At 32.1% G+C, this 17,646-nt stretch overlaps 4 protein-coding genes across 4 annotated transcripts; all 4 read right to left on the bottom strand.

Annotated features, from left to right (window-relative positions):
* Positions 1-79: 79 nt before the first annotated feature.
* LOC116024415 (TMV resistance protein N-like) lies at positions 80-4,090 on the bottom strand. Its single transcript, XM_031265306.1, has 7 exons — positions 3,621-4,090; positions 2,721-3,333; positions 2,236-2,610; positions 1,811-2,092; positions 507-1,703; positions 216-381; positions 80-174 (listed from the first exon to the last, which is right to left on the bottom strand). The coding sequence occupies exons 1-7, from the start codon at positions 4,088-4,090 to the stop codon at positions 80-82; spliced, it is 3,198 nt and encodes a 1,065-aa protein (XP_031121166.1).
* An 8,271-nt stretch (positions 4,091-12,361) lies between these two features.
* On the bottom strand, positions 12,362-14,602 carry LOC116024414 (disease resistance protein TAO1-like). The gene is made up of 4 exons (XM_031265305.1): positions 14,561-14,602; positions 13,010-14,455; positions 12,698-12,878; positions 12,362-12,537 (listed from the first exon to the last, which is right to left on the bottom strand). Exons 1-4 carry the CDS (start codon positions 14,600-14,602, stop codon positions 12,362-12,364), a joined length of 1,845 nt encoding a protein of 614 aa, XP_031121165.1.
* A 474-nt stretch (positions 14,603-15,076) lies between these two features.
* On the bottom strand, positions 15,077-16,012 carry LOC116024412 (TMV resistance protein N-like). Its single transcript, XM_031265304.1, has one exon. The coding sequence runs from the start codon at positions 16,010-16,012 to the stop codon at positions 15,188-15,190; it is 825 nt and encodes a 274-aa protein (XP_031121164.1). The 3' UTR covers positions 15,077-15,187.
* A 683-nt stretch (positions 16,013-16,695) lies between these two features.
* LOC116024411 (TMV resistance protein N-like) lies at positions 16,696-17,181 on the bottom strand. The gene has a single exon (XM_031265303.1). The coding sequence runs from the start codon at positions 17,179-17,181 to the stop codon at positions 16,696-16,698; it is 486 nt and encodes a 161-aa protein (XP_031121163.1).
* Between the last annotated feature and the right edge of the window lie 465 nt (positions 17,182-17,646).

Here is a 17,646-nt window from a genome sequence, read left to right as displayed (position 1 = left end):
ATCTTCCATATTATAGGAAGGAATGCATCCCCTTGTGGATGGAAAGAAACACACTTCCCCTTCTCTGTTTCTATGTATTTCACCTATACAAAATATCTTCTGCAAACCATGGACTTCTGCATACACCTCCAATGCTTCTCCCATCATTGTCATTGGAACGTGAAAAGAGCGCCACTGCATTCCCATAAATTTGGGTTCCATTATAATCCAAGCACCACTGCTTTTGCTTCTCACACCCAAATCAATTCTATTAGGACCATCAATTTCACTGTGATCAATCACAAAGGATGGATTCATGAAAGAAAATTGGCTGTATATTCTACCCCGCTCAACTACACTCACTTCCACATTAATATAGACACTATCATCTTTGGGATGTACCTACATTACGAAATACAGACATACAAAATAACAATTAATAATACCATAACTAGCTATTACCATCTATTCTAATATAATATCAGAGATGAAGGGAACATATATATATATATATACAATTAACTAACCTTGAACCACTTTTCAATCGAAGGAATCTTCAAACAGCTGCAATTTGCTATCCCAAGATAACGTAAGGATTCAAGACTCTCCAAGCCTAAAAGCTCAATCAAACTTTTGCAGTTCTGAATATCTAGCTGTTCAAGTCTTTTCAAGTTGGATAGATCTGCTATCTTTTCTAATGAGACAGAATTCTTTGCAGAGAGTCTCTCCAAATTAGGAGGAAGTTGTGGAAGTGATCTAAGATTCTGCAGATCGTCCAAGGAGAGTTGCTTCAAATTGGAATATTGATGGAAAGGGCTTAATAGTAAACTTTGAGGATAATAACTTCCCATTAAATCTATTCCATTCAACGAGGAGGACAAACTCCTAAGAGCAATTGGAAAATCTCCTTCATGCAAATAGTTGTCAGCAATAGTCAAAGCATTGCAATTCTTTATGCTAAGACATCTTAAGGATGAAAGACTCTCCATCTTTGGAAGATCAACCAAACTTTCACAGTTTTCAAAACACAACAGTTCAAGTTTCAATTTCGATACAGTTACTATTTTTTTCAATGAGACACAATTTTTTACAGAGAGGTACACCAAACTAGGATGAAGTTCTACAAGTACTCTAAGATTTTGGAGACCGTCCAAGTAGAGAACTTTCAAGTTTGAAAGATGACAAAGGTGGAAGGTTAAGCTTTGAAGATAACAACTTTCTCCTGATAAATATAAAGTTACCAATGAGGTCAAATTCTCAATAACTTTAAAGGGGCACGAATTTGCAACAGAAGGTGGAAAAAAAGCAACACCATCACGTGATTTCTTAATGTAGTCATGCAGATCCAGTTCCTTTAGATTTCTCAAGCATCCCAAAGAAAATGGTATATGTGAGATGTCAGTTCCACGAGCATGTAACTCTCTTAGTTGCTCTAATTTTCCCAACTCAGTTGGAAGCTCCCACAGTTTTACGCAAAAACTCAAATTTAAAATTTCAAGTAATTTTAACTTGCAAATGCTACTTGGAAGAACCTTGAGTTTCTTGCAACTGTTAAAATTTAACTCGACAAGTCTCTCCAAACTTCCAATTGATGGGTGTACCTTGACCAAATTTGAACACCGGTAAAAGGATACTTTTTGAAGAGTATGTGCCCCAGTAAAGTTTGGTGTTTTCTTAAGTTGTTCACAATAATCAAACTTTAAGATCTTCAAGCATCTAAGATGCTGTTGAAAAAAGTAGAAAAAGGTTTAATCAATTTCTATTTTTCTAATCAAAGTTCTTAATTAAGAAAAATGCAATTAATGTTGAAAGAAACATTAGGCATACTAACCTGCAGCTGCATATTGCATTGGAATTCTTTGATATTGCTACCTTCCATGTCTAACTCAACAAGTTTCTCACAGCGAAAATTAAATGGTATGCAACTCAAATGGCAATTGTATAATCTAAACAACCTGAGCTCATTGGATAAATATTCAAAAGATCCGCGGAGACTCACACCATTCAATATGAGTATCCGTAAATTTTTCATCCCTTCGAATGCTTCCATACTAAAAGGCCCATCCTTTAACATGTTAGAATTTAGAATCATCCCTTGAATTGCATCTGTGCCCTAATTAAGAAAAAATACATTTTATATAGAAATATGTTAGACATTATAAAACCTTTGATATTTTAATGAAACTAATTAAATACTATAAGCAAATGGATAAACTATAATATATAACTCAATTAAGTAGAAAGGAAATATTTTACCTTCTTTCCCCGAAGAACATCAATGATTTCCTCTGGATCCACCAATCTACTGCGTTTGCCAGGCTCTATTGGGGATTCCATTCGAACAATTTCTCTACCCATATCACGAACTGAATCATGCATTTCAAATTTTCCAAATATATTTATTTTTAACAAGCATCTATCTATCAAAGTTTTGATTCCATCTCCAGGAACAAAATTACAAGCTTTCAATATCTCAATAGTGCTGTTTTTGTCATGCCCAATGAAAAAACAAGCAATATCAAGAAAGATGTTCTGAGCATCATCATCAAGTGCATCATAGCTTATTTTAAGAACCTCTTGAACTTTGTCAGGAGGCATCTTTTTTAATTTCTCAGCATAGTCCCTCCATCCCTGCACTGATTCCCCATGTAAATGAGAACCTATGACTTCAAGGGCTAATGGAAGCCCTTTAGTATAACTTGCTATCGTTATGGATAGTTCAAATACTCCACTAATGGTACAGGGACATCAAAAGCATACCAACTCAAGAGTTGCAAAGATTCATTCAAGCTTAACATGTTGACCTCGTACTTTTCGTGTGCTCTAAGGTTACTCAACAACCGAACATCTCTAGTTGTTATGATAATTATGCTGCCTGAACCAAACCAATCTCGTTGTCCTGCTAATGAGCTTAGTTGATTTCTACTGTCTATGTTATCAAGAACAATAAGAACCTTTTTTGATGGCAGTATTCTTTTAATTAAAGTTATTCCTCTACCAACATTATCTATTTCATGTATTTTTTTCTTGAGTGTATCCCAAATAAGTTTCTCTTGTAAACGAGCTAAACCATCATGTCGTCCCCCAGATCTAACGTCTTCGATAAAACTACTACCTTCAAAGCTTTGATAATACCTGTTGTATATAGCCTTAGCAAGGGTTGTTTTCCCACCACCACCCGTGCCAAAAATTCCAATCATCTTCACACCATCATTTGTTTGACTTTGCAATAAATTCTCTATATCTTTCACACGAGAATCAATTCCGACCGGATACGTTGCAACATCCATGTATGTATGATTCAATTCCCTTAGTACACATTCAGTAATTCTTTTGATGATCCCTGACTCATACCTGATTACATTTAAATTTATTAAATAAATATCAATCACTCAATCTTAAATCGAAAAGTTAAGAAAAAAGAACACAAGTTTAAGAAACCAAATTGAACACATGAGGTAGATTCTTCTTGGTTTAACCATCTACAAATATGAATTCATGAGGTATATATAGATAGAAGCTAGCTAGAAGGCAAATTTTTTTAATTAGCAAAAGTACTATATATAATTAACAGTGCAGATTGTGACAAATATATCACATAAAAAAATAAATTCAATTCAATTAAAACCATCTAAAATTACCCGTCTTTCGTGATATGCCATCCATCCAAATAACCAACGGTAGTGAGTGCAGCTTTCCACCCATTAACTGTTTCTTCTCCAAATCGCTGTTTATGTTGATTCAGTGCTATACCAAACTTGCCTGTCTGTTTGCGAACCTTTGAAGGAGTAACATGATAGAATATGGGAAGAATCTTTTGTCCCAATTTCTGTTTACACTCCACCATTTTCACCAGCTCGTCAAGGCACCATCTAGATTGGGCATAATTTTTTGAGAATACAACAATGGATATCTCAGACCCCTCAATGGCCTGCTTCAACTCATCAGAAATGTCATTGCCTTTCCGGATCTCTTCTTCATCTCGAAAGGTTGCAACCCCAGCTTCCCACAAGCTTGTGTAGAGATGATCGGCGAATGATCTCCGTGTCTCGCCATTAAAGCTCAAGAAGACATCATACTTCGAATGAGAACGCAATGAAGAAGAAGCCATAGTAGCTTGAAGTGAAATTGAGATCACAACACTATCTTTGCTTCTGTTAGTTTTTGCTTTTGCTAGCAACCTTACTAGCTAGATATTTTAAATGTTTGGATTAAGCATGATGATTTACCAATGGTGTCTACTCTTTCTTGTATTTACAAAGATTCTCCAATATAAGCAATAATTTGTTAGATAAAAAAAATAAATGAAATACTTATAAAATAATTAAAAGGGCTAATGTGGATACTGGATAATTGAAAATACTATATGCATATAATTCAAAAAGAAAAAGTATCAATTTCTCTTCAAATTGACTATGTATCTTATTGAAATTTAAATAAGAATCAAATCTCACATAGTTCTTTTACCTTTTTTTTTTGGTTGTTTTTTTTTAAGAGTCAATTTGTTCTTCTTCCGTTGCCGTGTTTGTATCATCAGAAAAGGAATTGTTGATGATGGTAGATTTATTATTTTCCTGTTGTCTAAGTTTTGTACATCCCTAATTGACTGTGCAAACTTGAATTTCGATTGATTGCAACGTCATTCTTGAACGAGTATCGTCCAACTTGTTTCAACCTGCAATAAATTTATGTTCTACTCCATAGTAGAAGCATGAGTTCCAAAAGTTTGTTTTACAATAATAGATAAAATAGAAAAAAAAAATTCATGGTCTTTTCACCATTGCAAAACATCAAGATCACCATCATTATCCAAAAATACAAAGTCAGTATTTAAATAAGTTTTTGCCTCGGATAATGCTATAGATGACGATGAACCTGTCTTGCTTGTCCAACGACTTTTACCCGCTCTAGGTAATAGGTTAAAGCCTCGACTTCGTTGAGATTATTGCTAATATTCATGGAATTAATATTAATTTACTCCGAGAAAACATACTAATATTCATGGAATAACCACAAAGCTGTAAATACTTTTCACACAAACTATGAAATAAATTAATATTTAACACAATCCGAGTCCATAGGATCAACTAATTTTAAACATTCATAATAATTTTGTAAAAACACATTTAAATATACTAATTTACAGCGAGGATCAAAACACATTACAATTAAATAAATTAAATAGAATCAAATAGCATTAGACAATATAGAATCATCACAAAATTCATGAAGTTTACCAACAATATTTACAACATAAATTAAAAATAAATGTGTTGTTTGATAATATATGCTAGGCCGTCGAAGTAGCATCATTAAACTCTTTTAATAATTAAGAAATTTTGATACATGCATCCTAATGCCGCGGAAATAAATAAATTTCATTATTATTCGAGGATAAAAAAAGCATAACAACTCTTTGTATTTAATAGTACTACATAGCAAATTAAATGTAGACTTCTACCGAGTTAGTACATCATGCAGAAATCTTTTAGGGGACATATTAAGAGTAAAAATGTCTATTTAACAAAAACTGCTAGAAATCTTCACTTTTAAAATAATTGAGAGAGCTAATATGTATATTGTATAATTCATAGGAAAAAAAAAGTACTATAAGCATATAAATCAAGAAGAAAAAATTAAAGCATGTGTTCCATCTCACCTAAAAGTGTAAGCTGATACTTGAATTGCATATTTATGTTTATATATTAATATGGTCAATAGAAAAAGTATCAATTTCCTTTCAATCTATCTCATTAGTTAAAATTAAATTTATTATAATAATAAAAATAAATATAACTGGAGTTATTACCACCGACAAAATTCACTATATATTTTGCGACTTTAGAGTGAGCTGGTGCAAGTTGTCAAGTGTACTAATTATAAAAGATTTGTAAAGAGTAGGCCGGCCAGCATGACTTTTAAACTTTTCAAAGTCTATATAGGAAAATTCCTCCCTATGCTGGCCAAACTCCAAGGAAATATAGATAATAACCTCCATTTTATTTTTTTGAAAGCAATAACCTCCATTTTATTATATTATTACTTGTAACCCAATAACCTCCATTTTATATTAGTGATTTAACTAAAACTTTCAAAATAGTTACAATTTCAATTTATAGTAGAGTGTGAACCGTGTAAACCCCATTATGAAGGATAAGTTGCACTAAGATCTGTGTGAGACTGTTTCAGATATTCTTATCCTTTCAAAATCGTCTATTGTGACCATTGCCGGTACTAAGCAACGGGCTTATTATGAGCCCCGTCGACCAGACTTATAAGTCTGTCCCCTAATACCGTGAAACAAATTGGGTGCAAGTAAAATGGTGTGTGGCCGGACCACCACTCCATCTGAATAGTGCATGTTAGTTATACCATACAAAATCATAGTTATTTGCTACTGTGTACACTTCCAAATTTATACCTTAGATAATTGATAAAATATATTATTTACTAATAAAATTGTGATACATAAACTTTTCCATTAATCCGAACCCGAATAACTTAACGTGTCCCTAAAAACACGTACTTTACCTTTTTTGAATGTTTGGACTTTGGATTAAGCATGATGATTTACAAATGGTATATACTCTTTTTCGCATTTATTATGATTCTCAAATACAAGCAACAATTTGTTAGAGAAAAGAATAAATGAAATACTTATTTTTAAGAGTAAAAATGTCTATTTAACAAAAACATGTGATAAATCAACACTTTTAAAATAATTGAGAGGAATAATGTGGATATTGAATAATTTAGAGAAGAGAAATACTATATGCATATAATTCAAGAAGAAAAAGTATCAATTTCCTTTCAATCTATCTCATTAGTTTAACTAAATTTCTAATAAATAATAAAAATAATATAACTGGAATTGTTACCCAAAGACAAAATCAACTATTTTGCCACTTTACAGTGGCTGGTGCTAAGTTGTCAAGTGTACTAAAAGTCTTAAGGGTGTGTTTGGAAACCAGGAAAATGATTTTCAGAAATTATTTTTCAGGTTTTCTTTGTTTGTGAAGGCATGGAAAATACGGTCAGGGGAAAACAACTTCTGTTGACCAAGGAAAATGAGACCATTTTTTCGGAAAATGACTTCCGGATATTTTTTTTCTGAAAGTCATTTTCCAGAAATGACTTGAAGCGGATTTATGCCAAAATGGCCATGGCTTTCTCGTTCTGTGTGTGTGTGTTTTTTTTTTTTTTTTTTTTTTTTGGTTTTGTTTATCAGTATGTTTTTTTTTAAATGTTATAAAAATATTTATGGCATAATATAAAACATAATCAATTAGATAAAATAGTTTGAATAGAAAAGACATTATATTCATGAATACTTTTGTTGAAATTGAGAGATTAAAGAAAGGCCTAACGGGTGGAGAATAGCAACCACCTGCTAGTTAGGCGGAAGCAAAGTATGTGAGAAACCAGAGAATAATAGAATATATTAATATATTATAATGAAAGAGTACAATAGATTGTTTTCTATGCCTCTATATATACTAGGGCCGGCCCAAAGGGGGCAGCATGGGCACCTGCCAGGGCCCATCAATATAGGGGCCCATAGGTCATATATATTACTTAGTACTTATATATTACTGTTGGGCCCTCATTGTGAAAAATAAAGTTATTAGCAGGAAGGGCATCACTATATGCACTCATTCTTCATAAAGGAAGTTTTTATTTTTGAAGAGTCATAAAGGATGTTTTAAAACAAACCAAAAAATCTGCATAAAAGAAAGGAAAGTTCTTCATAAAGGAAGTTTTTATTTTTGAAGAGTCATAAAGGAAGTTTTAAAACAAACCAAAAAATCTACATAAAAGAAAGGAAAGTGGTTGTGGCTGGCAGACGAAAGTTGCATCCATTTTTCTTCTCTCATTTTGTCGTTGCGGCACTCGACAAATCGTAATTCATCAGTAGCAGAAGGTACTATCTTCATTATTCATCAAATAGTTTGTTAGTTTGATTGCTTAATTTTATTTTAGGATTTTTATGTTTTACACAGTTTTTCTAGGAATTTTATTTTTGTTTTAATTCTATTTAATAGGATTTGTATGTAAAATGAAATTGTATGTTTATTAAGTTTATTATATATTTATATACAGGAACAGGGATTGAAGGCACATGTTTATCGTTGGGCACTTGAGCGAACTAAAGATTTTTGATTGATTGATTCGGATGGACTGATTCATAAGTGCCAGGTGCTTTTGTTCTTTTTTTTTTTTTCTTTTAAAATCAGTTTTATAATATTTGTTTTATACAATGTTGCCTAAAAAGCATTTATCCGGAAGTGAAAAAAGGAAAAAAAGAAAACAAATTGATCAATTAATAGACTCGCAAAGAGGAGCTATAAATAAATTTATTAAAAAAGTAGGATCCTCTAATGAAAATTTTGAGAGACCAAACCTAGATAATCTTGAACAATCTAATGAAAATTTGAGTAATCAAGATCATATTGATGAGGATATTGGTAATTTGAGTGGTAGAGATAATGTAATAAATAATCCTTTGGGTGAACATGAGAATAATGTTGAAAATATATTAGTTGATGAAGATGAACAAATTACCCCTTATTTTGATATATATGACCCTAGGAATTGGTCTAATCTTGATAATAAATCAAGAGATATTTTGGTTGAAAAGGGGCCTATAAGGAAATTAAATATTATGTTTCCTTTAGATATTGAAAACCTATTTGAGATCTTCAATGTCACAAGAAAGATTGAATGTTTTGGCGATTTTGTGTATTGAGAAGGATATGTTAGAAAATATTAATCTTGATGCAATTATCGATGATTTTGCATCAAGTAAAGCACATAGAAATTTTTTGTCATGATTATTTTAGTATTTAAAAAATTGTTGCAAATTTTCTAATGTTATTTCATGTTATTTGATATTATCATATTTTAATATTAATATATTTAAATTTTAGTCTTTTCTCTAAAATGTTTGGAACGGCACTGATATATACTAAACTATATACCAAATCTATTCTAATAGGAATAGGAAACTAAGTCTCTATATGTCTAAGTACCTAAATGGCAAAATTCATAAAGGCTACCTAATCTATAGAGATTCCATATATTTTATCTATATTCCACAACAGCTTTAATTTTAATTTTCTTTTAATTAGATCAACTTTAAGTTTTTCTAAATTAATTCGAATATGATGAAGTAATAATAAACTTGTGAACTACATTAACTAAATGATTCTCAAAAAAGTATACTTTTAAAAATAACATTTAGTTTATTGAAGGTTGAACGATCTAAAATAAAGAAAAGAAGGTAAAATATACAAAAATCCTAATAGTGGGATTCAATCCCATGAATTTCATGTAATATCCAATATTACAACCAACTAAGCTCCTCAAGTCTTTAATATGATATCTAGACTATCCTCAAATAAAAAATGGTGTCTAGATTGTTTACTCTTTTTCTCATTTATTATGATTCTCAAATATAAGAAATAATTTGTTAGAGAAAAAAAATAAATGAAAAAATTATTTTTAAGAGTAAAAATATCTATTTAACAGCAAATATGAAAAATCGCGCCACTTTTAAAATAATTGAGATGGCTAATGTAGATACTGAATAATTCAGAGAGAAAAAAAAAATACAATAAGCGTATAATTCAAGGAGACAAAATATCATTTTCCCCCAATCTATCTCATTATTTTGAAACTAAATTTATTATTTTTTTAATGGAACTAAATTTCTTATAAATAATAAAAATGAATATAACAGGAATTGTTACCACTGACAAAATTCACTATTTTGCCACTTTAGAGTGAGACCAGTGCTCAAGTTGTAAAGTGGTCTAAAAGTAATTATAAAGATTTAAATAGTAGGATGATTTAAACTTTTAAAAGTCCATATAGGAAAATTCCTCCCTATGCTGGCCAAACTCTAAAGAAATTTCTACATAATACCCTCTATTTTATATTATTACTTGTAACCTAATACCTTAAATCTTTGGTTGTAATTAATCCAAAAGTCTTAAGTTTAATCTTCTACTTTTCAAATGCACTATTTTAAAAAATTAGGCTGTGAAATATCGAGAAAAAATTAAATTAATTAGTGATTTAACTAAAACTTTCAAAATAATTACACCTCTAAATTGTAGGTGAGTGTGAACTGTGTAAACCTCATTATGAAGGATAAGCTGCACTAAGACTTGTGTAATCAGTTCAACGAAAAGGGTGTTGGCAAAAATTAATCATGCTCCATCTACCTCAACGTAGAATTTTCCATTTTTAGTTCTGGGTGATATATTAAGCACCCTTGCATAGAATTTTTTGAATTTATAAAACCAATATATCGCTCTTCCTCGGAGTCGAACTTGTATACTGATATGAGTAAATAGTCTAACCAATTTAGTTGAGGTTGTTCCAATATCATTATTTTCTCAATGTTAGAGCTCTATTCTTGCATTGATGACTTGCACTTTTCAAAGTCAAGCTAATTAAGATAGGAAAATTCCTCCCTATGATGGCCAAACTCCAATGAAATTTTTAGATAATAACCTTTACTTTAATGTTATTAGATAATAACCACCCTATGTACACTAATGTTATGCGCAGATAATAACTTATAACTCTTTAAGTGCTAATGGAAGCCTGCCAGTATGATTTTGCTATCCTTTCTGATGGTTAAGTATAACATTCTAAGAAAAGTAGTAATCACGAGCAATTTAATTAGTTGATTCTTGAGTGATAAGTTATACTTGAAGACTGAGGTTTGGGTCCTATCATAATCGTAGTGTGAGAATTTCATCTTCTTGTACTATATATAAATAGAGTAATTTCTTGTGACCACCATACATTCGTCATCAGACTTAAATTACCATGATTTACTCATTTAGAATCTCTATAAGGTCGGGGTGTAAGTACCCGAGAGTGAGGGTTTCGATTTTTGCACTTGAGTGTAAGAAAACTAAAAATATGCAAATTTAGAGTTTGCAAACATTTTGACCGTACTTTTTTGTGTTTTGAAAGTAACTCAGTTAGGTACTTAGGTTATATAATTTAAGGAATATGGGTAAATAAACTCTCAAACTATTTGGAAACAATTGAATTACGTCCTTGAGCTATATTTTTTTTTTAAATAGCCTCTAAAGTTTAAAGGAAATACAATTGAATCATTTCAACGGGCTGCGCTATTACCGGTAAACTTCAGCTTAATACTTATGTGTAGCTCATCTTCTTTCTTTTTTTTTTTGGATTGATTTAATTTGGATGATTGCTTGTGGCATAATAATAATAATAATAATAATTTGAAATTGCAGGTTTCTTATCTCTTTCGTCATGATAAGTCTCACGCGCTTGATAGTATCAAATAGTGACAACAAATTCTCCTCGTAATCCAAAAAAAAAACAAAAAAAAAAACTAGTTTACCAATAATCTTGCTCTTACCACCTGCGTATACATATATAAAATTATGAATTGAATGTCATTATACAACAAAATAGATAAATGGTAATACATGAGGTGTGAAGGATATAAAAAAAGCCTTTTTTGCTAAGACCCTGTTAATGATTTCAAAGGATGTATGCTTCAAAACTTTTGGAATACAGCAATGTAGAGAATCTCTGAAGACTTGAAGTGAAATGTGGACAGTATCCCCTGTTGGATGGGAAGAACCTCAGCTCACTTCTCCATCTCTGTTTCTATATATGTATTTCAACTACACAAAGCATCTTCTGCACATCATGCAAATGTGCATATCCTACTCTTCAAGAGGTGTTGCCGCATCTCCATAATTTCTCATTGGCTCTTGTTGATTCTAACATGCATACAAAATGCTCCAGAAATCATTTAATTCATCTAAATTATCAAGAATTACACCTAAACAGACAAATGAATCAAATGAGGAACACTTTGGGTAAAATCACAGCAAATGGTAAGCAAAATAATTAAGCTTAAATGCAAGGTTAAAATATTAAAGCACTTATATATCAACCCGCATGTCTAGTTGTCTACCATCAACCACATCTCTGTTCTAAGTATTTGAAATGGACAAAGTAGGTGTATGTAGAGGATGGAAATGTGCATCCGCTCTCATCATCTTCTTATTCTTCTGAATGTTGATTCTTCAATTCCTGCATTCACAACATTATATTGCTAAATGAAATCATTTTGGACCCTCCAATATATTTCATAACATTAAGCTATACTAGATACACATCATCATAGACCAACAAAAATACTTAATAAAAAGGAAAAACATAACTCACAAATACAACATGTTCTGTGTCTTCCCCTACTCCAGCCGTCCTACTCTTTATACTACAGTCGGTTCATTTATAAATTATAAATAATAATATATATTAAAATGCCATTAAATATAAAGATATAGATCAGATGTTAAAGTGTGAAGGAAGGATATACTTACAATCCATTTTTACTTTCATTTGCAGCAAAAGCTGAAGATGCTAAACACGTACAACTAACGCAAGTCTGATCTGATGCTACTCTAATAACATTATATGCATCCTTTACAAAATCAGCTGGCAGGAATGAATCCCCTTGTGGATGGAAAGAAACGCACTTCGCCTTCTCTATTTCTATGTATTTCAAATAGACAAAATATGATCTGCACATGATCCTTGAGTTCTACACAGACCTCCAATACTTCTCCCATCATTGTGGGAAAATCAAAACAAATCGCAATAAAGGATTCACTTTTTCTGTTAAAATATTTTTGTTGCTCTATAAACCAAGCACCACTGCTTTTGATTCTCGCACTCAAACGAATTCCATTGCAACCCTCAATTTCACTGCAGGGATCAATCACACTGTGCATGATTTGAAGCTGTACATCCCCCATAGGTTTTCGAAAAATGCAGAGTACAGACCCATAGTTCGCGCAAAGCGAAATATCGACACTGTCACCTTTAGAATGTGCCTACATTATGAATACATACATACAATATTATAATTACTTATTACTACCTACCTACTATAATATATATATATATATATATAAACACCAAATTATCAAATCGAAGATGAGGGGAACATATATATATAACTAACCTTGAACCACTTTTCAATTGAAGGAATCCTCAAACCAATGCAATTTGCTATCCCAAGAACAGTTAAGGATTCAAGACTCTCCAAGCCTGAAAGCTCAACCAAACTTTTACAGTTCTGAATATCTAGTTCATGGAGTCTTTTCAAGTTGGATAGATCTGCTATCTTTTCTAATGAGACACAATTCTTTGCAGAGAGTATCTCCAAATTAGGAGGAAGTTGTGGAAGTAATCTAAGATTCTGCAGATCGTCTAAGCAGAGATACTTCAAATTGGAGTGATGACAAAGGTTTAATAGTAAACTTTGAAGATAATATCTTCCCATTAAATCTATTTCATTCAACGAGGAGGACAAACTCCTAAGAACAATTGGAAAATCTTCTTCATGCAAATAGTTGTCAGGAATAGTTAAAGCATTGCAATTCCTTATGTTAAGACATTTTAAGGATGAAAGACTCTCCATGTTCGGAAGCTCAACCAAACTTATGCAATTCCTTATGCCAAGAATTTCTAAGGATGAAAGACTCTCCATGTCCGGAAGCTCAACCAAACTTATGCAATTGCTTATGTCAAGCTCTACTAAGGATGAAAGACTCTCCATGTTTGGAAGCACAACCAAACTTTTGCAATTCCCAATACGCAACACTTCAAGTCTCTTCAAGTTTGATACAACTGCTATATTTTCCAATGAAACACAATTTCCTGCAGAGAGATTCACCAAACTAGGAGGAAGTTCTACAAGTACTCTAAGATTTTCCAAATTGTTCAAGGATAGAAATTTCAAGTTTGAAAGATGACAAAGGTCAAAGGGTAAGCTTTGATGACAATAACTCCCTGATAAATCTAAAGATACCAATGAGGTCAAATTCTCAAGAGTGATCCTAAGATCTACTTCATGTAGATAGATGTCATTCAGATATAGAAATTCCAAAGAGCACAAATTTGCAACTGAAGGTGGAAAGAAACCAACACCAACACGACTTCTTCTTGACAAAAAAAGAGGTGATGATAAATTGTCAAGAAGTTGAGATTTTGATTTTGATAGTACACAATTCTTGCTCTTCCCCAGATACAGTGTCTTTAGATTTCTCAAACATCCGAAAGAAAATGGTATATGTGAGATGGCATTTCCATTAGCAAGTAACTCTCTTAGTTGCTCTAATTTTCCCAAGTCAATTGGAAGTTCCCTCAGTTTTTCGCATTCATCTAAACGTAAAACTTCAAGTGACTTTAACTTGCAAATGCTACTTGGAAGAACCTTGAGTTCCTTGCAACGGAAGAAATTTAACTCAACGAGTCTCTCCAAACATCCAATTGATGGGTGTACCTTGACCAAACTTGAACAACAAATTAAGGATACTTTATGAAGAGTCTGTGATCCAGTGAAGTTTGGGGTTTTCTTAAATTGTTGACAGAAATCAAGCTTTAAGATCCTCAACCATCTAAAATGCTGTTGAAAAAAAAAAGTAGAAAAACGTTTAATCAATTTCTATTTTTCTAGTCAAAGTTCTCATAAGAAATATGCAATGTTAAAAAAAACATTATACATACTAACCTCCATATTGCATTGGAATTCTTTGATATTGCTACCTTCCATGTCTAACTCAACAAGTTTCTCACGGTGAAAATCATATTGTATGCGACTCAAGTTGCAATTGTGTAATCTAAAAAACCTAAGTTCATTCGATAAATATTTAAAAGATCCGCTGAGACACATACCATTCAATATGAGTATTCGTAACTTTACCATCCTTTTGAATACTTGTGTATTCAAAGGCACATTCTCTAGCATGTCAGAATTAACAATCATCCCTTCAATTGCTTCTGTGCCCTAAAAAAACATTTATATAACATTATTTTAGATTTTAGATAATTTGAAATCTTTGATTTTAATATCGTTAAGTATAAAAAGCAAATGAATTAACTAGAATAACTCAAATACAAAGGAAATGTGTTACCTTGTTCCCGTGAAGAACATCGAAGACATCCTTTGGGTCAATTAATCTACTTTGTTTGCCAGGCTCTCTTGGAGATTCCTTTCGAACAATTTCTCTTCCAATATCTCGTACTAAATCATGCATCTCAAGACTTTCAAACTTTCCATCCCCATTTGTTGTCAACAAGCATCTTTCAATCAAAATTCTTATTCCACTTTTAGCATAAAAACCACAAGCTTCCAATATCATAGAAGTGTCATTTTTGTCATGCCCAATAAAAAACAAGCAATATCAAGAAAGATATTTCGAGTATCATCATCAAGTGAATCATAACTTATTTTAAGAATTTTTTGAACATCATCATGAGGTATCCCTCTTAATTTCTTAGCATCATCACTCCATTCTTGCACTGATTTTCCACGCAAATGAGAACCTATAATTGTAAGTGCTAGTGGAAGTCCACCAGTATAACTTGCTATCCTTTCGGATAGGTCAATATACTCCTCTAATGGTATAGGAACACCAAAAGCATGCAAACTCAAGAGTTGCAAGGATTCACAAGGGCTTAACGTTTCTACCATGTACTTCTCGTGTGCTTCCAGGTCACTCAACAACTGAACATCTCTAGTTGTTATTATAATTGTGCTCCCTGAACCAAACCAATCCCGTTGTCCTGCTAATGATTCAAGTTGACTAGTATTGTCTATGTCATCAAGAACAATAAGAACACTTTTTGATCGCAGTCTTTGTTTTATCAAACTTATTCCTTCATCAACATTTTTTATTTCAAGTTTCTTTCGGTTAAGTGTTTTGCAAAGAAGTGTCTCTTGTAAACGAACTAAACCATTGTACCCTTTAGAAACTTGTGATCTAATGTTTGCAATAAAGCAGCAACCTTCAAACTTTTGAAAACTCAAGTTATAAATGGCTTTAGCAAGGGTTGTTTTTCCCACACCACCCATGCCAAAGATTCCAAGCATCTTGATATCATCATGTCTTTGAGCTTGCAATAAATGAAGTATATCTCTGACACGAGATTCAATTCCAATAGGATACTTTGAAACATTCATGTATGTACGACGATTTACTCCCCTCAATACCTCTTCAGTAATTTTTTTGATGAACTTTGCTTTATACTTATCACATTTTTTCAATGAATGTCAATCTAAATCACTAAAGAAATTATAGGTGGAAAGCATAAAACTAAGAAATTAAATACAGCACATGTTACTGTACACGAAATATGTATATTTAGTCTCTCTTGATTCCATTGTTTGAGGTAAACAACTCTTATAATATTTTTATTAACGGATATGATCAATCCATAATTATAATTTCTAAACGGAATTAATATTAATGAAAAATAAATTGAAATAATGCAGTTTGCAGATTCTTCTTAGCTTGTTTTACCAAAAGAATATTAATCCATCCGTAAAGATGCTTGAACGCAATTATTAATTAGCGAAACTAGCTAACATAATTAATATTATTGACAACATGAAAAAACTACTAACTCAATTACAATGCAGTATCTGTTCATAACTACTTTCTCAACCTAGTGAAACACAAGAGTCAGTATTGTCTCCACTGAGGAGGAGACCCCACCACCTCCCATATAAAGGGAAGGGTTTGATGCCACTGGACTACAAGGTCCTTGGCAACATGAGTTAGTGACAACATGAGTTAGTGAGCCAAATTGTGATAAATATATCATACTATCACACACAAGAATAAAACAAAATTGAAAAGAGGATTACCCGTTTGTCATGGTTTGCAAATCCCATCCGGATAAATCAGCAACAGTAGTGAGTGCAACTTTCCACTCATCAACTTTTTGATCATCAAATCGTTGTCGATGTTGAGTCAACGCCTTACCAAATTCACCTGTTTGTTTACGAACCTCTGAAGGATCAACGTTGTAGAATATAGGCAGAATCACCTGTTGCAAATTTTTCTTACAGTCTAGAATCTTCACCAGTTCATCAAGACACCATCTAGATTGAGCATATGTTTTGGAAAATACGATGATAGATATCTTGGACCCCTCGATGGCCTTCAATAGCTCAGCAGAGATGTTCTCACCTTTTCGAATTTCTTCATCATCCAGAAAGGTGTTAATTCCAGCTTGACATAAATTTTTATAGAGGTGATCAGTAAAAGATTTTCGTGTCTCTCCTTTAAAACTCAAGGAAACATCATACACGCAAGCAGTAGTAGATGAAGATGAAGAAGAGGCCATATTTGAAATTGAGAACACTATATATCTTCTATCTTGATTTGCTAGCTAGCTAGCTAGTTTCTAAAGATATAAAGAGCTTGGAAAATGCCAAACTCCATGGAAATTATTTCTTAGACAACCAACCTAAGATTGCTATTTGTGCACTACAATATATTTGATTGACTTGGTCTTCTTAATAATTTCCTTCCAAAGAACGCAAAACTCAAAAGGAAAATTCTTGTACATATAGTAGCAGGTGCATCCATCTCATATGTTACGTTACGTCACTTTAATTTTCTTAGACCCCCAACTGTCCACCATTAATAATACCAATAATGTTATAGTCTTTTCTGCATTAGTAACTCAATTGATCACATAGATAAAATTTGGGAAGAAAGACCAGAGATCAGTCTCTTAATTTTGACTTTATTTTTTTCTATTTATTTATGTGACATATTTTTACAGTTAAAAGCAAAATCTTATTTA

Source organism: Ipomoea triloba, chromosome 7, assembly GCF_003576645.1.
Source record: "Ipomoea triloba cultivar NCNSP0323 chromosome 7, ASM357664v1".
In the NCBI taxonomy this organism is placed as follows: Eukaryota; Viridiplantae; Streptophyta; class Magnoliopsida; order Solanales; family Convolvulaceae; genus Ipomoea; species Ipomoea triloba.
Note: the sequence above shows the minus strand (reverse complement) of the source record. Positions and strands in the feature narration are given on the sequence as shown.